At 39.5% G+C, this 21,841-nt stretch overlaps 1 protein-coding gene across 6 annotated transcripts in view; it reads left to right on the forward strand.

Annotated features, from left to right (window-relative positions):
- LTBP1 (latent transforming growth factor beta binding protein 1) overlaps positions 1-21,841 on the forward strand; it is a 415,460-nt gene that overhangs the window by 304,064 nt on the left and 89,555 nt on the right. For 5 of the 6 annotated variants that reach the window (XM_075596619.1, XM_075596618.1, XM_075596617.1 and 2 more), the window contains 6 exons: positions 6,565-6,732; positions 14,129-14,338; positions 16,695-16,717; positions 17,238-17,334; positions 17,534-17,632; positions 20,272-20,397. In XM_075596619.1, coding sequence (XP_075452734.1) covers positions 6,565-6,732; positions 14,129-14,338; positions 16,695-16,717; positions 17,238-17,334; positions 17,534-17,632; positions 20,272-20,397 — 723 coding nt within the window. The remainder of the gene's footprint in view (positions 1-6,564; positions 6,733-14,128; positions 14,339-16,694; positions 16,718-17,237; positions 17,335-17,533; positions 17,633-20,271; positions 20,398-21,841) is intronic. The other variant, XM_075596622.1, reaches the window with a different exon arrangement.

Below are 21,841 nucleotides of genomic sequence, written 5' to 3' on the forward strand. Positions count from 1 at the left end.
GAAGCCTGGCGTGGCGCAGACCTCTCTGTGAGAAATGTACAGAACTTCATTAATACAAGCAGACAAGCAGAAATAAATTAAATTCATTACATAGACTCCATTGTGGGAACAATCTCCCTCGTTTCAATGGTTTGAGCACATGTATCAAGTATTATAGGCTAAAGCAGTAAAATTCAGGGCATCATTGAAATTCCTGCCCTCTGATTGGTTAAAATTCTGGGCATTATCCAATCAGTAATGCTCGGAATTTTAGCTGCTTGAAAAGTGTTGATTTCAATGTGATTATTTCCAACCAATCAGCTTTCAGAACAGCTGAGACAGGGCAGGGGATTGGTTAAGAAGTATCAGCCACGGGTTGACTCCTCCCCCTTGCTTCGTGAACTGAGCAAATTCAGTTGAATTGGTGGGGTGGGGGAGAGAGGGAGTCTGCAAAGCAAGTGAGTGTCTGTCTGCAGTTTGTTTCTGGCTGTAGTGTGTGTGTGTGTGTGTGTGTGTGTGTGTGTGTGTGTGTGTGTGTGTGTGTGTGTGTGTGTGTGTGTGTGTGTGTGTGTGTGTGTGTGTGTGTCAGCAGTGTTTATGAGTGTAGCAGCAGCTGTGTGTGTGCTGTGCTGTTGTGTTGTATGTGTGTGTAGCAGCAGTTTGTGTGTGTAGAGGTTCTGTGTTGTGTGTAGAGGTTCTGTGTTGTGTGTAGAGGTGCTGTGTTGTGTTGTGTTTAGAGGTGCTGTGTTGTGTGTTTAGAGGTGCTGTGTTGTGTGTGTAGAGGTGCTGTGTTGTGAGTGTAGAGGTGCTGTGTTGTGTGTGTATGCATGTGTGCTTGTGTGTGTCGAGTTGCTGTGTGTGTGTAGAGGTGCTGTGTTGTGTGTGTGTGTGTGTGTGTGTGTGGATCTGCTGTGTTGTGTGTTGAGCTGCTGTGTTGTGTGTGTGTGTGTGTGTGTACACAGAGGGGGCGGCAGTGTGTGGATATAGATATCTGTAGTGTGAGAGTATATAGAGGTGGATTCATGTATTTACCATTTTATTTTAATAAAAAAATCTATATAACTATACAAAAGTGTCAATTATTTATGAAAAAAGGCTTCATTTAGCCTATAATAGTAATAATCCCCTCAGAACAGGGCATTACTGGCCAATAATGCCCTGGCTGGGTTAAAGTCCCTCGGCTTCGCCTCGGGTCTTCAACTCTTCCAGCCAGGGCATTATTGGCCAGTAATGCCCTGTTCTGAGGGGATTATTACTTAATTAAACGGTAAGACAGTATATGAATATTGTGTTATAGTTAGATATAGATATGTCAACCAGTTTGTGTAACTGTTTCTTATTTCAACATGAATTTGGAATTCTAAGCCAATCTGTCATGTGTCTGAATGTTATAACACCAGACAGGCCTCGGCCTCACCTTGCAGTTTAATGAAGCGAGATTGGCACCCTGCCTTTGCTTTCACCCCTTGCATGCTCCAGCCAGGCTGTTCACACACTGGCCGTATTCTATCATCAGAAATGAGGCACCAGCGCTCCGCATTTTCCTAGACTCCATAAATTAAAAGTCTCCGAGGGATATTAAATCATACGGATATGAAAAGGAGCAGGTAAAATAATTACCACTTGAGAGTCTTAAAAAGGCAGCTGGTGTCAAGTCAGCGAATAAGGAAATGGAAATCTTGAAAAGCTGTGTCAAACAGCTCCTTCCAGAATATTTCCCTTCACCAGTGGTTTCCAACCTTTTTTTGGTTAAGGAACTCTATTATCATCTTTATCATCACCCCAATCCTCTCTAATAGCAGGTCTGAGATCAGATGCACTATAAGGAACCCCAACCCTCACTAATAGCTTGTCTGAGATCAAATGCATTGTAATGAACTCCAACCTTCTCTAATAGCGCGTCTGAGATCAGATGCATTATAAATTCTTATGTATTTGGTGCAATTTTCAAATGACCTAAACATTTCAGGGAACCCTTTAGGGATGCCCGCAGGACACAAGGATTCATAGGAACCCCTATTGAAAAGCATTATCCAACAGTGTGAGTTTTTATAATGATATATATATATATACAGTATATATAGTGATATAATGAATAACCCCAGTCTATTGTAAATCTCAACTGCATAGTGGTGTTTATTTTATTTATGCATTGTTTTGAATTGAGCAAAGCAATATAGTAAAAAGAATTACTAACTTCCTGAGCACAGATTAGTTAAACATTTAAAGAATCTCTCTTCCTCTATCTCTCCATCTCTCCTTCTGTCTCTCTACTTCTCTCTCTTTCCAGAAAGAAACCTTAATCAAGAGCTTGGCCTCAATTGCCATATGTGTGCTAATTTCACATGATTCCTCACAAAAGTTCAAGCTTTTATTGTATGTAGCCCTCTTTCCCCCTGACTAAAGGGACTACCAGTACTGTATTACCTGAGTGACGTACAAGACGCACAACTGGGTATATAATGACAGTATATACTGACAGCAAGACACAACAATATGTATATGGCCATACAATATTCTATCTTCCAAAGTAACACCTCCCTGGCGGAACCCCCCAATGTACTGGAGTGTCTGGGCACTCAACCTGTTAGTTTCCACAGACCAGTCCTTCCCCAAAGGATGTGTGATAGCGCTACCTACAGTGTGTTGGGCTGTTGGTGCACATGTACCCTATTTCCTCAAATCTAAGACGCATTTTTTCCCGATTGTCACATGTCTGAAATTGGGGTGCATCTTAGAATTCGATGTATTAAAAAAATTAAAAGAAAAAAAAAGTGTCTACAGTACTAACCCCCTCTTTTCACTTACCATGTTTCAGGAAAGGTCCCATGTCTGCAGATGATTGAAGATGGACAGCTGCCAAGTCTTCAGGTGAATGAAGATAATACAGCGGGCGTGTGGTGGTGGCAGGAGATCATAATAGCAGGAGAGCTGAGCAGAGTGGCATAGGGGAACAGCTGGGGAGGAGCACACTAACACCGGAAGTTGACCGGTGTCTGACTTCCGGTTACAGTGCGCTCTTCCCCAGCCGTTCCCCTGTGCTGCTCTGCTCCTGCTCAGCTCGCCTGCTATTATTATCTCCAGCCGTCGCCACCACTGCATGCCTGCCTGTTTTATCTTCATTCACCTGCAGACTTGGAACGTGTTCTGCCGCCGCCGCACACCTGCCACACCCTGTCCATCTTCAACCATTTGCAGACGTGGGACCTTTCCTGCCGCTGCCACCCGCTTCATCCTCCGCTGACATGGGACCTCTCCTGAAACATGGTAAGTGAAAAAGTAAGTTTCCTCAATTTTAAGGGCCAAATCGATGGTACGTCTTACAATCGATGGCGTCTTACAATCGATGGCGTCTTACAATCGAGGAAATACGGTATATAATACCTCCCTGGTTTCAGTCCAGACCAGGTCAACCGAGCCGCTGAGTCCGTGGATCCGCGACTTGGTCCCATGCCGTGCTCTGATGAATCCTCTTCCGCTCTGATCAGCAGGCAGTTGCCTCTGGAGGGGTTTCCCACTGGAGTGTGCCCCAATAAAATAGTCTTTAATGATGTATGTCTGGATCTGGTCCCAGACCGCAGGCTATGCTTCACATGTGGCATCTTCAATGGCACTATACACTAACTATATACAGTTAATGGGAAAATGTCCCAAGCTAGGGGTTTCCCTGTAGCAGCCACAATCTGATTAGGTGATTGGGGACTATCTTGGACCTAAGGGGTTTAATCTGACCTAGTCTGGGTGCCACTGACACCCAGACCCTACCCTGCCTTCCCTTTCTCTGTCCTGGATCTAAATGTCCTAACTCACTCCAACTGTCCTAGCTGTCAGCTAATGTAGCAGCCCTATTGGCTGAGCCACGCCGTGTGATCATTCCCCTACAGCATTCTGGGGAGTGTAGTTCCCCTGCAGTCCCTTGGCAAGATGGCCACCGCTATCGGGTGCTCTGAGCATGTGCGAGGTCTGCCAATATGGCCACCACCACCTCGGGTGCTACTGCACATGTGCGATCCGGGTAATGGCTGCCCCAACTAAATTCTTGTAGTGTCAGCGCATGCGTGAGATGGTGCGCATGCGCTGACACTACAAGATGGCGGCTCCCTGTGAAGGGAGCCTCCGTCAACCCGGTTGCCTCTTCACCGGCCGCAGTGCCCCCGCACACCCCTCCGGACGCAAACCGCATACCTCCCCGCACTCTCCCCAGCCTCCGCTGCCTATATGAAGGTAAGGGGAAAAACGGGGGACCAGGGGTACCCAGGTTATATGTACTAAACTTACCTTCATGTTAAAGTAGCAATTGAGTAATATTATGAGCTAGATTCATTAAAATGCAGAATTGACCTTCTGTAGCAAGAGATGTTCCAATATCAAGAGACAAAGGGCAATATTAATTCTAGGCTTTAAAGCTGCAGTTCAAGCTGCCGTTTAAAAAAAATAAAAATTGCCGTTCAATATGTGCATCAATACAATCTGCACACTGACAAGTGATTAGCTAAGTTGCAGATCGATCCGTTCTCCTGTAATCGTTCGCTTTGCTCGGGGTTATTTAATTCAGTTATTGCTGCACTACATTACCCACGATGCAAAGTTCTGTGGAACATCATGTGACCAGGCTGTTACTAGATAAATATGCTTCCTACATTAGAAACATTAAAAATGTCTTTGAAAAATTGTTTAAAAAAATGCTACATGTATTTTCTCATAGTAGAGAACTGATTTATTTAAAAAAAAATGCATGTATGATATTTATTGAACTGCAGCTTTAAATAGCAGAACAGTGCAAACCTACTACCATGTATTTTAAGGAGCTTATAAAGTATATAAAGTAATATGATACTTGATGCAAAAATGTTTCTTACAAACAATATTAAAGGTGCATTTCCTCTTTCCTTTTTTAGTTAAAAAAACAATTTTTAAAAAAAATTAATGCAGCAGTTCCTTACATTTACGGCAATGCAATTATCTAAGATGCAAATCGATCTGTTCCCCTGTGATCGTTCTGTGAAGATCCTGCACACAATATGGCTGTCTATTTCAAAAGAGAAAGTGGGGTGGCTTCCTAAATTGCTATAGCATTGCATTACCAGTTTACATTGCAACAACAGGTCTTTTGCCCTAATATAACACTGGAGTAAAACATTGATATATTTCAAGCTAAAATATGTATGTATTTTACCCCTCAAATTAATTTTTTCAACATGTTTTATTATTTCTTGTGCAGTCCAACGATGGTTGTAAATATATCTGTAGTGTTTTTAGACAAATCACATGAGCCTTCAACAAACATGATCCTTGTGCTTAATTTTGTTACCCGCACAGTTACTCATATTAAGCTTAAGATTCCTTTCAACAAATGTTCATATGAAAAACAGTGGCAAATAGTAATTTCGCTGACACACCTCCAGCTTTAAAATAAATACTGTAGATTGTAATGGACCGGTCAATGTTGATTTATTTTTTTGTGATCATCACTGATTTAAAGTGTGTCTAACTCATTGTAAGCATCACCGGTGGAGCTTCACAGATGTAGTAGAAGTCAGCATTTTTTTATTTAAAAAATGTGTTTCTTTGTCCAGAACCCCCAAATCTCACTGATTTGGGTCCCGTGTGGTTGACATTTCTGTTGGTAGTTGTATGGTTTTGATTGTGCCTGTAAATTCTTTGTATATGTATGCATACTTTGTTAGTATAAAATATTGGTCTAATAAAAGGATTACAGGCTTGAAAGCAACCTGCTTTTCCCAAGACCAATACGACTTGTAATAATACATTATACTTACACTTCGTGCTACTGTGTGTGTGGTCCGGTTTGCTTTGCAGCGTATGGTGATTTCTTTGGAAGGAGCTATGCTTTTAATTCCTGTCTCTGTAATTTATGCTTTGTGAGTTGGAGAATGGTTCTTGCCACATTAATATGGAAACGGTTTGGTGTCTATTTACAAAAGTCGCCCTGTTGCAGAAATGGAACAAAGAAACACACCATAGTTATCAAAGAAAGGAATTCTATTGAAAGCAATTAAAGCTATTCCTTTGGTAAAGCTGGAGCAATTAGTTTGCAATGGTTTTGTCCCGGCTTTGCAGCCAGTAGACTGTAGTGTTTTTCTCCAAGTATGCATTAGGCTGCGCTTATAGTACCGGCGACAGCGACGTGACGTCACGTCAAAACAAATGCATTGTTGCCAGCACTTATAGTGGACGCAACCGCCGATGGAGCGACAGCGCTACCAAAAATCTGGTAGTCAGTAAAATTTGATTTTTGGAGAGATGGTCTCCACATGTGACTGGCTATAAGCCAATCAGAGAGCTTCTGTCCCTCTGCCTTCCCCCTTGCTGACGTCACTGGCCATGTAGCCAGCGATGTCTGCAAAATATGAATTACAACTTTCGCAATGGCAACGGGTGACTTCATCGGTGGCGTCGGCGTCACCATCGCTGGCTGTATAAGCGCAGCCTTATATTATTACCAGATGCATTGTTCAATGTTGCCAGTTACATGTTGGTAGTGGGTGACGGGACTTCTGCATTGTGTTTTCTTTTTTATGTTCTCATGTAAACTCTTGCCTCCACCTTTCCTTTTTGTCGCAGCTGATAATCCTTTGGTGTCTGAAGAGAAAGGGCCCTGTTATCGGCTTGTCAGTACAGTAAAGTACTGCATGCACCCTCTGTCTGTTCAGCTCAGCAAACAGCTCTGCTGTTGCAGTGTTGGCAAAGCCTGGGGTCCCCACTGCGAGAAATGTCCTATTCCCGGAACAGGTAAGAGGTGTCCAAAACAGCACAAGCATGCATAACACAGTTACCAACCTTTTCCTTGTTTGGGATTTTCTTCACTCTGGATCAACTATAAGAGGAATACAGTTTATTATACTGTGCATAAAAGTGTTTACAAGCATTGACAGAGTAAAAATTTACTTCTGAGATACATTCCTACTCCTCAATCTCAGATTCTCATTTTTCATATATTCGAACTCTTCGAATAGTTCCAACTTATGACTTAGTTCAAAGATCCAGAGTTGTGAACTCGGAATATGTTTTTTTCCGGAGTCAGAAAGTATTAATAGTCACCTGGAATTGTAAAGGGGTGCACTGTTGGACTGTGCTCTTAACAAAAAAGGTTTGTTGGTTTAATTGTATAGTAACAGCTATAACATACTCATTTATAGGTTTTTGGGGGGGGTTGTTCTGTTTCAATAATGTGTTATCATGTTATGTGTCACACTTCATTAGCTTTAATTGTGTTTTTTTTATTGCAATTTTGTGAATCCGTACTGTTTGCATTCACAAAGTAAGATGTATGTTATCCAAACATCTTTCACTTATAGTAAGGGTCATCGGCTTGTCTAGCCAATGGAAGGGTATGTTATAAATCCCTCTTATGTAGATAACACTGCTTAAGTTACAGTCAAATGCTTTGGTTTCCTGTTTTATTCTTGAAGTAAGAAAGGTCAAACATTTTAGTCCTCGTTTGCTGAAAGGCAATTATGGTGTCCCATATGCAAGTCCACTCAGTGGAAATTCAACCCCAAATAATAACGTGCATAACAGTCATGAAATGCAATTAAGAATTATAAAGTTCTATTCAGCCATCTGTGTTAACCATTTCTTACTAGGGGGACCAGCAACATATTGCTTTGCAACCCTCGTGGGTTAAATACGTTTCTGTGTACCTGCTCAAAAGAGGACTTCTGCAGCCAATTGACCTCCTACTTTTAAAGTTGTAATGAAAAGAGATTCTGTATACTATTGTTAGGATTGTTTCATTAAATGCAGCCATTGTTTGGAATTACTTTCCAAGTACTTTCCAAGACTAGTGTATTTAATAAGAAAAGGTTAGAAGGATGGCATGTTAAAATGGCTGAGGCTTATGCACATGGCCACTCGTTATGCAATCAAAGTATTTTGGGGCAGCATGTACCTACTGATTTTTATGGCTGGACTGGAAATTGAAATGATGATTGAATAGGATACTGTAGGTACATTTTACACATACTGCCCGAAGCAAAGTAAAAGTCGGAGTTTAAGACTTAAAAAAATAAAGAAGACCCACTGAGAGGATTTTGGAAATGCGTTGATGTTTTTTGTCAGACATTACATCAGCACCTTTCCTCCAGTTTCACAAGGTCGTTGTAACAACATTTCTCTTGAGCTGGAGGCGTTTATGTCAAACTAAGATTACAGTTTGCACAGTTTGCATTTTATATATCGTTCAGTGCTTCAGTAACAGAGGGATATGTGCAGATGTCACCTAAAGTCTTTCTTTATGCTGTTATCTGCAGTGATCCGTTTTACTCACTCAAATCTCTGTTTCTCGAAATAAAATTAAATATTTAGTAGCATTGCATTAATAGTTTGATTTTAAATGCCTATCTTGCTTTCTTGTAAATAACACAGCTGATTCAGATTGCTGCAGGAAATGCTGAATCATTCCAGATGATAATTATGTTATTGGGACATTCAAATATCCATTATGTTGCTTATTTGACATACTAATTTAACTATAATAATCCATTAAATTAGCCATGGTTTATATGGCAGAAAAGAGAGATTTTTCACTAAAACCTAGATTACAAAAATAAACTGGTTAGAATGGAAAACTCTGCATAATTATTTAGTACCTGTATTAGTCGTCATCCATTGAATGACCTGGTAATATTGTGTGTTATTGGGTGGATGAAGTGGTAGAAGAAGGTATGAAGACTTAGGCTGCGTCCATAGAGCCTCAGCCCGCGCTCCTCCGCGCTGACGCTGAAACTCGCCTGCCCGGTCAGGAGCGATCCCATGGACTGGCAGGCGAGTCAGCGTGCGCTGTCGGGAGGCAGGGGGAGGCGGGCAGTGATGTCGCTGGGCCAATAGCCCGCGACACACCGACATCAACGTCACGGCGCCGATATCACGGCACCGTGATGTGGACGCTGCTTTGCTGTGATTGGAGGTTTTCAGCCGACAGCGCGCTGAGAAACAGGCTCTGCTGTCGGCTGAAAATCCCAACTCCTCAGCACGCCTGTGGACGCTCGCGTGAGCCCCCTCTAAAGACATCCTCATTGAGGATGCAGGGGCTCAGTGCGGAGCGGCCACGCGGCTCAGCGCAGTTTCCCCTGCTATGGATATAGCCTAATGGTTGCATTTTCTTTTCAAACCAAACTATATATTTTTAAGGAAACCTCTCTTCCTTTCTGCGTTCTAAGCATAAATAGTGTATAAAACATAAATTTCAATCAGGCACCGTACTGCAAAAAAATGTAAGCCCCTTCGACCACTGTATGTATGTTTGTGTAACTGGTGTTCCCCCACCCGACAGGAGATCTCACTGTTACACGGTGTTGTGGTGCTCGCTTGCAGGTATACAGAAGGCCCTGAGCTTCCGCCGATGTTAGTTGGGGAATCAACAGGCCAGACTTTTGGTCATCCGCAGCTCTGTTCTCCTATGTTACAGCGCCTCCATTCCCACAGGGCTTATCGTAGATAGATGCAGTCCCCTGTAGAAAACATCTCACCCTCCCCCTGACAGACTGCAGCCTCAGGCAGGAGTATAAAAACAGCAACTTGATCCATTACAGCATTTCGAACACCCCAAGATCTCTTTCTTCTTGTCCCTGGACTCGACCCTCAGGGCTTGAGGCCCCAAAGGTCTATCCCAATCTCCCTCACTCCCTGGTGGAGCATGGGGTAGCTGCTTCCACTCCCATGGCCCAGGATTGAATAACACACCCCATTCCCAGGAGGGGAGAGGGGAGAACAACAACAGTCCCACTCCCTTAGGAGGGAGAGGGAAGAACCACAACCCACTCCCAGGAAGGGAGAGGGTATCCTAAATTTGGCTTGCAGCTCCTTTGAGTTACTGGGGGAGGGGCCCCAGGTCTCAGCTTGGATCAGGTGCTTCTCAGCATTGACTCTTCACTTCCGAGTTCAAAGGTTCCGCATGTTTCCAGTCAGAGCGCGTCCCACATCCAGCTTCTTCCGATTCTAGAAGTCACAATTTGGCAACTTCACAGGACAATAAAATGCTACTACCACAACGTGTTTCACACGTTACAGTGCTTCGTCAGGCGGAAACATGCGGAACCTTTGAACTCGGAAGTGAAGAGTCAACGCTGAGAAGCAGCTGATCCAAGCGTGCAGTATACACAACTCAACACCCACTTGGTCTCCTATCCTTTCTGAACTAGGAACTGGGCAACACGGACACTTTTCACATCGTTCTACTGAATTGCTGTCAATTTACAGAGACTCCAATTCATGGTTACCTACAATGTCCCTAGTCTAATCAATTCATTAGTAGTATACCATCATTTTGCGCCTGTGTTTTTCTTTTTCTTGTTCCATATATAGTACTATTGTGTATAGTTCATACACTGTGGCAGCATTTTAATGGTACATTTTCTGGTTTCATTGTGATAGATTGCGCTCGTGTTAGTAAATAAAGCATGTGCAGCATGTGCATGTCAGTTATATAATTAAAATTAAGGTATGGAGGAAGAGCTCCTCAAAACAATACTCTCCTTGCTAATCACATAACGTCCCTAATTCTGTGGTGAGAATAAAACACGATTTCAAAATCAATGGAAAGCCAGCAGTTGTTTTCTGCATTCCATACACAGTGGGGATGGCTAGAGGGAACAGTGCCAATGCTTTGTTTACACTTGAGGACCTTTCCTAATGGAGTAGGCCATTTGGATTAAGTTTATGGGAATAAATGTCAAACAAAGTCAAGTAAAAAGGCTAAATTGTTTTAATGACTCCAAGACATAGCTTCTTCCCTTCATGTAGTTGTTTATATAATAACCTGTTTGATCTAAAAAAAAATTGTTGCTTCACCCGTTTTACTCTAAACTATATGCATTTATCATACTTTCATCATGCCCAGTCTACTAAAATATGCATTCCAAATTTAAAGTTGCAATTTCTTTGTTAGGAAATGTTAGGATTAGAACTTAAAATGTGTTCATTGAAACGTACAATTAAAAGAAGCAGGAGCTTAACGTTCGTATTAATATATATATATATATATATATATATATATATATATATATATGTATATGTATATGTATATATATATATATATATATATATATATAAATTATGTTAAAAAAATGTAATAAAACCTACTAACCATGATTATTGTAGATAAAATAGCATCTCAATTGATTGACAGCTGTGGTATCATATCTAAACCCCAAGTGTAGCCACATTCTAAATGAGCTACTACGGTACAATGGTTATGTAACGTATCTTTCTTAATCACAAAGAGCTAGTTTATGATACAGATCTCTGTTGTCATCATCCTATAACATGACTAATAGGTTGTGTCTATAGAATATAAAAGAATGAAAAAATACAGTGCTTGAAAATTATATGATACGTACCACTAGTCTTTCAATGGATATGAAAAGAACATATTGTAGCTATCACATTTCAACTTAAACATATGCACCAATAAACTCAGTACTAGAGCGTGTAGAGTAGAGACACCCTATTGGACAAAGTAGAGTTGTACGTACAGTATATGATGTTACTACTCTTGGAAATATTTAAAGAGCATTTACAAATGAACTGAAGCTTTTTGGTCTCCAACCAATATGGTTTAGTAGAATTACATTTTAATACAATGCTGTCTGTATAAATATCATGGTAGCTGCATATAGTACTTCCACAAAAATCCTTACTTTTATATGATATAATTTGCTGTGTATGCAAATTGTATATATTGTTAATAGTTCAAGATTTGTCTCACTAAAGAGAGTAATAGTGTGTAGGGAATCTTCGTTACATTGTTATTTGATTGTTGACAAGAATACTGTTTTAAACAGCAGCTTTGGCTTTTATTGTAGCAATAATATGTAGCAGCAGCATTAGTACTTCTCCACATTCAATACCTGGCAATGGCACATTTATTTCATATTACATTGTGAGCTGAGTATGTCTTAACCATTGGATCTGTTGAAATGTATTTCAACATTCTTAGCATTAGAAGCACTATGCCACAAAACACAAAGGTTGCCCGATTATGCTTGGCTTTCAGCTTAGATACGCTCTGTGTTGCATTTGAACCTCATTGTTTGAGATGAAACATACATGAAGTTCATTTTATGTAAAATATCATACCACTCACTACACAGATGTGTCAGCACTGTCATTTCATTGTTAGCGGTGTCAAGTTTGAAATCCTTTTACATGAGAAACTGAAACTATCAAGAAGAGCCTAGAAGAGGGAATAAGGGGCTAGGAATCATACCAATTGTTTTTAAAGTGCAGCGTTTCCAGTATTTGTTCCACTAGCATCTGCATCAAGTTGAATAAGTCTTTGATGCATCTCACCATCTCAGACACACCGGTTGACCTTGATGTTAAAATGCGTAAAAACAAAAAGGATAGTGGTCACAGTGTAACAATTTATACAGTAAGTCCTATTATTATATGCTCATCAGTAATGTATTTCCTGGACTGCTCTACTTCTCCATGTAACCACTTCTCATAACCCTTGATGATGCTAATGATGCTGCTAATGACACTAAAGCTTCTAAATTGGATCAAAGAAATTCTTGCCCTGCAGGACATATTTCATTACAGATTTGGAACAGTTTACCTGTTTGTGGCGCTTGTTACATACCCACAATCAGATATGAAACCATGGCTGGGAGTCATCAAAGCGGGATCTGCACTATCGCACCCCCAAATTAATGTCAATGGCTGGTATCGTTGATCCAGGTGCGATAGCGTATATCGTGCTTTGATGTCACCCGGCCCATGACAGTGTTCCTATTCCTTTTGCACATCTGCAGCCTGCTAGTTTGAGCACAGTTTAAGTTGATTACATGGCACTGTTGCATAGCCGGGCAGCAAATTTCCAAGAAGCCTCAGTTTTCAGTGGAGAAATTCTTACTTGTATTACAATTGTATTATTACTTGTATTCCAGGGTTTGCCAGAATTGTGCGTACCAATGTTAAACATCACAAAATGTATTTATACATATCTTATATTGGTCATGAGTAATAATACAAATGAAATATAAAGCACTGTAGGTTTAGTTTGACTGCAATCCATACAGCCAGAAAGACAAAGTTTAATTAAGAAGACATTTTGCTAGCAGGAATGAATTCCTTAGTACTGCAAGTCAAATATTGAAAACGATTATGGAAAAATACTTCTCATTTCTTATAGAAAATCTGCAGTACTCACCTCAATATTCTGCACAGCAACATTTTACCAAATGTTTAGATAAATGTCACTTTTAAGCAACATTAGTAATGCCCACTGTATTCAATAAAAAGTTTTATTGCTGTCTCCAGAAATGTTATCCTGCTTTTGGTTTACATTCGTGAGGCCAAACGTGTCTGATTATGGCCAATTCTGCTAATAAGCAGGCTTTTTGCAGGAAAGTTTAGTTGGGATATTTCTGTTTCATTGTCATTTGTGGTTCTGCTTACTGAATACCTAATGAAAAGTTCCACTTTATGTTTCTTTCGTTCTTGATTGTTTGATGTTCTACACATTGAAGAAGTCCTCTTGCATGGAATGAGTTATAATTCCCCTCATTCCTGTCATTCCCTAGATTAGACTGTGATCTAAAGATGTATATGATAGTATAAAAATACTACAGCTGTCGCAGCCGTTCTGACACCTGCTTGGGACGCACAGGTCAATGGTGCATTAGCTCTGCCCCATTTTGACGGGGAGGAGGTTGCTTCTCCCACTGGTACATTGTGTATGTCCAGCTGCAGTGCTCCAGCGGGAGTGATAATGTCTGTACAGTATATTATTATCTAGAACAATTAATGAAAATAGTGCTGTAAATAGTATAACAATACATATACTAGTTCCACATGGATAGTGATTCCCACACTCAATCAGGCCCTGCTTCAGCACAGGTGGCTCAATCAGTCCCTGCTTCAGAACAGGTGACTCAATCAGAGTCTCAGTCTATGACTTTGATTGAGCCACATGTGCTGAAGCTGGGAGATCCTGAAAACCTGACTTGTTGGGGGGAGCTTGAGGACTGGAGTTGAGCACTGCTCTATGATGAAGGTAGAGCATGCATGTTTTAAACTGTGGTATAACTCGTAGTCTCGAACACACTACCACTCTGCCTGTGCGCAGTGACACTAACCATTGAGGCAGACCATTCATTTTTTTTTTATTTCTCTTTCTCCTAAGCTGCTTTTAGAGAAATCTGCCCCGGTGGAATGGGTTACACAGTATCTCATCGAACTCAGCCGAACGTAGTACGAGAGCCACCACCTCCTAGAACACATACAGTGCCTCCTCCAGCTAAAGCAACACTTTCACCTGCCATTGCAAGAGAAGAAACTGTGGAAGCATTATCTGTCTCTCAAAGAAATGAGCCAGAGGTACCTGTTAAAGAAGGTGAGCGAAAATATTTAAAATAACAACCAAACCTTTAGTACTTCTTTTCATGAGGCACATCTTCTGGCAATGCTGCCTCATACAAATCTTTCTATTCTTTTATATATTTTTTGAATGACTCTTACCTTTCTTAATCGTCCTGTTGTTAAATTTGCCAAAAATATTAATTTGCATGCTTGTTTGAAACATAAATTACTACAACAACCAAACATTTCACCAATAAACAAAAAAATGAAAGTGCTGCATTTGTTACTTCGAGAAAAGGCTTCAGTGAACACGGTGATGTTTTAACAAACAATTACAACCAACAAACTACAGTACTTATTATTAGAGATGGGTAAATCCACCCAAATCCGTTTCCTAGATTTTCTCGCATCTCCCCCCCAAAATTCATTTCACGGTGTAAAATCCACAAACGGATTTGGCCGATTTTAATCTGCATGGATTCATCGAAAACCACCATTGGATACAACCTGTAGCCGGATTTGTAGAATCCAATCCGCAGATTCAGCAATCTTAAGAATACGCCAACGGATTCCTGAACCCGCGGATTGGATTCTACATATTCGTCCACGGGTTGTATCCAATGGTGGTTTCCGATGAATCCATGCGGATTAAAATCGGCCAAATACGTTTGTGGATTTTACACCGTGAAACGAATTTTGGAGGATACAGAATCCGCAGAGTGTATTGGCAATAATAATTTTAAAAATCCGCAAAACTCGAATCGCCCTTTATCAGATTGATCCGCTGAAATCCACGGACCAAAGGAACTGGCCGATCCGCTGCGGATCCAAATTCTCCAAAACAATTCTCCCATTGCTACTTATGATGCTCATCGTTGATGATCTCATTTATTGCTCATGGTGCTTCACATAAGTCTCAAATATACAGTACATGTGGAAAAGCAGTTATTCTATTAAATCCACACCAGTGAAGGGTTATTATTTACCTGTTGTGCTCAGAATTTTCAAGCTCCACATAACTGGGTGCTTGCATTTGATTGAATTAATTGTATGTAACTTGTATTTTTAAATTTATTGCCTACCAGAGGCAGCAATTCTTCTCAGCTATTTTTTTATTTTTTTTATTTTTTACACATTTGGGCCCTGCAGCTTTTAAGGAAAACCCAATCTTTCTCTCTTATTCCTATTGGAGAATACCTCTTATGTACAGGATTCACTGTTATAGTGTAGTTCTACAGTATGTCAAGAATGGTTTATTTTGTCACATTATTGCAGATTGTTTTTCTGTTGATATATTGTGATTTTAACATTTTATCCTTCAGTATTTCCATAAATTAGTTAATAGACACTATCTGAATGTCCAAATAGTGTTTGAGGGGCAACTTTTCAATTCCTTAATTTCTTTTACAACAAAGTATTTTTCTATTTCATACAACAGATGTTGGAATAGTTCAAGAAACATAGAAAGGGATTACACTAGACTTTCATTATTATTATTATTATGCTACGTAAGAAGCATTTCCTTTTAACAAAAAAAAATGTACTTCACCCTAGGTATGAAGCAGGGGGTCTGCAAAGGTGAATTTCAGCTCTGCGTTAATTTCAGCTCCAAGAACCCTCTCCTTTCCAAGATGCGTACTTCTACAGGTGCTGCGGTATCTAATGCAGGTTTAAAGGTCCCATGTCATGCTTGCCAATAGGAAGCCACGAGGAATGATATTGCAGCTTCCTATTGATTTGCCTGACATGGAACATTCAACCACCATATTGCGTGCCCAGCCGGGGCTACAAACAGCACTCCCTTCAGAGGTCTGTATCTCAGGAAGCAAGATTAACAGAGATTTGTACCCCGAGCTGAAATTAACATGGTTCAGTTCCCGAGACCATCTGCTTCTCACAAAGAGTAAACAAAAAATAAAATAAAAAAACAACCAGAAATTACGCTTTAACAACACTAAGGTACTGTATGTGTCAACATCCCCCCACATTAAACCTGGGTTTTTAATTTTTGGATTCTTTGTAAATTGGTAAAGCTTTTTTTTTTCAGCAGGGACTCTTAAGTAGACAATCAAGTGTTTCCTTCAATGTTAACCCCTATTCACTCACAAATCCAGTCAGTAGAAAGGGCAGGACCTCATATGAGGTCCTGCTCAAAACACAGTGACATTATACAAACAGGAGTATATGAAGCAAATAGGACCCCAGTCAAATTTCATGTTTATAAACCTACATGAGAAATGTTTGAAAAGCAGTGGGATTTGTAAAAAAAAAAAAAAAAAAAGTTGCCAGTCACCCGCATTTAACCCTTTGAATGCACCATTGATATATTATGGTCCTTGGAGGAAACTACAGCACTCACCATTTCATTTCTTTTGCTGTATTTTTTTCAGATGTAACTACAGCTCCTGAAAAGGTACAGTAACCTACATTTCTCAATATGTCAATATGTAATTTCTGCCACTACTTTCATTATTAACAAGGATGAACAAGCAGGTTACTGTTTTATTGCTAGGGCATAAGCAGCAACCACTTTAACAGAAAGGAGATAAATCGAAAGATAAAACGTCCTGTAGGTGTGATTACCAAAGTGTTCACTGTAGGACTGTCCAAAGCAAAATAAGCAGAATGAAGATAAGCTGATTTCAATGATAATTTTTTTTTTTTAATAATATATAATCAAGTCTAAAACATTGCTTTGTAGCTTAGTGAAGGCTGTTTTTCCAGAAACTATTACTGTAATATCCACGATTTCATATTTTAGCTTCTCGGTCAGTTCACACACATGCTGAGAATGAATGTCACCTTTTCCAGTGTTTTTACATGCCACACAGTTAATTATTGGGACCTCTTCATACAACAGTTAGATACTTAGCATTATGTAGTGTCATTTCTCCTTTGTCATTTTTTTTAATAATGAAATTAATTTTTCACAGGATTTTGGGACTTTGGAGGACACATCTATACTGGACCGCGGACAACCTCAACTTTCCCCTGGTATTTCAACAATTAACCTAAGGCCTCAATTCCCAGGTAAAAACATTGTAACTAGCAAATTATATTTACTACTCTGTCTTTTTAGCATCTTTATAATAAAACCCTGAATCCCAATATTCAGAGTGATAAACAAATGTATATAAAAAAAAAGTGATTAACAATAGAGATTAATAATAGCTGTTTTGTAGAATGTTTTATTGTAGTTATCAATTTGTTTTTCCTTTTTGTGTTACAGTTGTAGTTGAAAAGTCGTCCCCACCTGTTCCTGTTGCAGTTGCCCCCGATGTCTCCACATCAAGTGCAAGTCAAGTAATTGCCCCTACTCAAGTAACAGGTAAATATTCAATAATACAAGATTTTCATATTATATACATAAAATAAATAAATATTATACAACATACATATTCCAAAGTATGCCTTACTGTAATCATATTTCTGGGCCAAAACACGTACCATGGGTTGTAGTAAATGTGTTATTTGCTTTGACTTTTTAAGTCTACTAAATACATTTGCTAAACTGTACCACATTTTTAGAAAATTATGACGTCTGTATAAAGTGGAGCCATAGGAACCCAAACAATACGCTCTTTCCTATAGAGCTGAACACCCAGTCAGTGGATGAGTGATTTACTTTGCTATATTAATCCGATTTTGATCCTCTAGTTCAGTCATTAACCAGAGACTTTGGAAACATTATATCCTCAGTTAATTAATGAACAACAAAAGGTTCTTAGCTGGATTATGACTGAAATATTAATTATCATTATAGCATGTTAGGAAACAAGTGAAACATTTAATTAGATGGTATAAATGAACATGGGTTACATCATCAGACCATAAAAATATGATTTAAATGAACATGGGTTTCATCATCCGACCGTAAAAGTATTCTTGGTCTTCCATCACATCCACTGCATGAATATGGCATCTGTTTTACCAGACACTGGCAGCAACTCTAATGGAGACAACTTCAGGATTCCAGTATGCTTAGTTGTTTTTGATTTCCAAATTATACAAGCTACTAGCTCAGTTTGCTATGGTTTGAAAAAAAATGAAGGGCTCAATGTTTTCTTGACATATTATTAGTGTGGTAAGACACTATAGTCATTATGGACTAATATTTGCACTTTGGTCTTGATATGTTGAAAGTAACAACACACTTAAGCTCTGCAATTAGTCAACCACAGTTCCCCAAGGGTACCCATCTTGGCAGGCCTTATTACTTTGCTTTTACAAGTTGAACGATGTGTGAGTGTAGGACTTTCCCACACAGCTTTTGAACTTGATAAACTGAATTGAAATGCATGTGATTGACAATCATATTGAAATGGGACAAAATGGAGGACAGTGTTAAATTGCATAGCTATAGATACCTCTCAAGAAGAAGATGCACAGCAATGTTTTATAACTGTTGCAGGAGGCACGTCTGACTTTCATTACAATGTATATTTTTATTAATAGAAAACAACAAAAATTCACATAGCTCTCTACAAAATAGACAATAGAATTGTGGAGCAAGACATAAAACAAACAAAAGCACACAATAGGAATATGAAATCCTGCCCCAAAGAACTTACATGCTAAGTGGCATGTTGGGGAATTTACAGAGGCAATAGGGGAGAATTACAGTTAGTGCAGTGAAAGGTAGTGCTTCACCGCCGTCGCTGGTGAGTGGCTCTGTGGGTGTGTGGAGCAGTGGTCATGAGTCCAAGCTACTGAAATGCTTAATTCAGAAGGTGTATTTATTTGCAGTGAGAGAAGGTACAGTATTTGGCATATACTGAGTGTGATAAAAGGTTATAGGTGAGGGAGAAATTGAAAGGAAAAAGGAAAAGTAACTAGCTTGTAGTATTTTGGACAGATTGCAAAGGAGAAAGTGGGGAAGCAGGGAATCCGGTTATTAGTAGCGTAAAGAAATATAAGGTGTTATATTGGTAAACTTGTAAATGTATCATGCTAAAAGCTGATATTGATCCAAAATAGTACAGTTTATTTGTGGATTGTGAGTGCTTTCGTAGCATCAGCAAATAAATGTTTACATTTGTTTGTGAAAATCTGGGCTAGAGAACAAGTATTAGTTACAGCATTACGTTTATTACCAAGCATTGTATACAGAATCAGAGATTCAGAGCACCCTTGGGTGTGAAGTGAGTGGACAAAATGCCTAGTTATTTATAGATCACTAGGAGGTTACATTAGAAATCAGATCTGGTGTGAGAAATTGACTTTAGGCGTGCAACAGTCACAAAACTCTTTCTGAAGCACATAGAGTGTTTGTTCTGAAACTACACAGTTGTTATTAATAAAGCCTAAACTGCCAAGATTTGGATCCATACAAGAACTATCGTCAATTACAGTCTCAGACAATAATAATTGAAAATATGTTATTTGCCAGGAATCTTACATATGGCTACCTAATGTATTTTAGATGCCTAGTAAATCAACAGAACTTTTTTGCAACTGCTGCAGCATTCTCTAGTTATTTTTGTATGACCCCCTATCCATTCTATAACAGCAGTATGTGTGTTATATGGGCATGCCTGTTTGTTCAATGCGCTCACTTAGTTGCATATCCAGTATATGCTTGGAAGTTTGGGAAAATTGAGAATACGGATGTAAGCAGGCATTACTACACCTGTTATCACACAATATTGCTTTACCAATGGCTGAGTTTTAATGTGCGATTTCTCATGGCTCCTTTTAAACAAATGGAGCTGTGAGTAACATGACCATTTTGCATACAACCGTACAATAACGGGAGTAAGAATGCCTGCTACATCTGTAGGTAATTCATTCTAAGCCAGGATCACAGAAGCAAATGAAACTAGAGTATTTTCTTCTATCTCTGACTTCTGTGCTGTACACACAGAGTTAATACTTGGTTTTGATTGTATCTTTATCCTAATTATTATAGCTTCTTTCCTGATATAATTTAATTCTGGCATTTTCTGATTGTGTTTACTTTATCTTTAGAGATCAATGAATGCATAGTGGATCCTGATATCTGTGGAGACGGGCACTGCATTAACCTACCAATAGGCTACACATGTATCTGCAAAACAGGATATAAGCTGAATGAGCGTCAGACCAAATGCGTGGGTAAGACACACACTCTTGTCTACTACCTCCTGCTTGAAGAGAACATCTTCAACTACGTTGCACAATTCTGTCGTCAAAAGTAGTATTGTTAAAAGCAGATTCCACATGGTAGATTTTTTGAGGAGGGTTTTAGCATTGTTTGACACGAGACATAATGTCATACAGAGTTAATGTTGACAGAGAACGATAGCACACGAACATAAGTCATACTATGTGCTCACCTTCCTCCATTGTAATACTACAGTACATCAAAGTTGCCAAAGTGGTAAAGAATAGGTTTCGTCTGCTTAGTGGCCAACATGGGAAAGCTTTTTTTAGGAAGATGTGGCAAGAAAGTAAGGGAGATCCATTAATCCTTCATTGACTTGGTTTGTGTTGATGGTTTATCAGGTCAAAAAAGAAACATTGATCATTTTTAGCTCCGTGTCAAGGAGACTCATTTATAAACAGATAAAGTTCACAGTATGTTCACAAAGTAATGTTTTCAGTTCCTACTTTGGCTCTAAGAAAACAGTAATCTTGGCTAAACAACTTTGTGCATCATTCTAACATGTTATCGATCTAGCCATGTATTCAAGGTATTAATCAATGAAAGACATTTGGCACAGGTCTCCTAGGAGCAGCATTCGAGACCACCTCGAACCTGGCGGATTTATTACATTCAAGGAAAAAAATGGATCCGTTGCAGATGCACATTTTTATACATCCCATTATAATATTGCAATGACTGTAGCTCCTCCTATAACCACTTACCATATGTCACACTGCCGCAAGTGGAATAAAATTGGAGAAAAAGCACCAAGAGGCATTGGGGTAAAGGGATGCAGCGTCAAAATGACGCAGTCTGCACCTGTTTGGGGGCAGTGCTTCAGTTGTGACAATAGATACATACCTAAATAAAACAACTCCACACAGCTGTTTATATCAATTAATAAATTCAAGTTTCATAGCAGAATTTAACCCCTTCCGTGGCTATCTGCCACCTATGTGCCATGGACTCTCCACTAATGGGTAACGTGACTACTTTTTGGAGTGATCAAGTGATCGCTTCTGGATACTGGCGACCAGACCAGAAGTGAAGGGCCTCCTTACCCACTCCCTCACTTCAGTGTAGTCGGCAATCAGATGTACGTCTATAGGACACTGAAGGGTTTAAATTTGGAATTAGGATAGTTTGATATGCTCCTAGCCCATCATTAGTCGCAAAAAAAAAATGCATAATTTGTAGGTTTTCTTGAAACATCACTTCTGCAGCCATATCTTCCACAATCCATTATACACAGTGAAGCACAGAATAATTTATGCCTATATACCTTCTTATTTGGAGTCATATACTGTAACACAGCTCTAGAAAAATAAGATAATAATATTGGCAATTTATAACATAATAATAATTGTTTGTTTTGTATTGCGCTGCTAGATTTTTATGTAGCGCTTTACAGAG

Source organism: Ascaphus truei, chromosome 4 (genome assembly GCF_040206685.1).
Source record: "Ascaphus truei isolate aAscTru1 chromosome 4, aAscTru1.hap1, whole genome shotgun sequence".
Classification (NCBI taxonomy): Eukaryota; Metazoa; Chordata; class Amphibia; order Anura; family Ascaphidae; genus Ascaphus; species Ascaphus truei.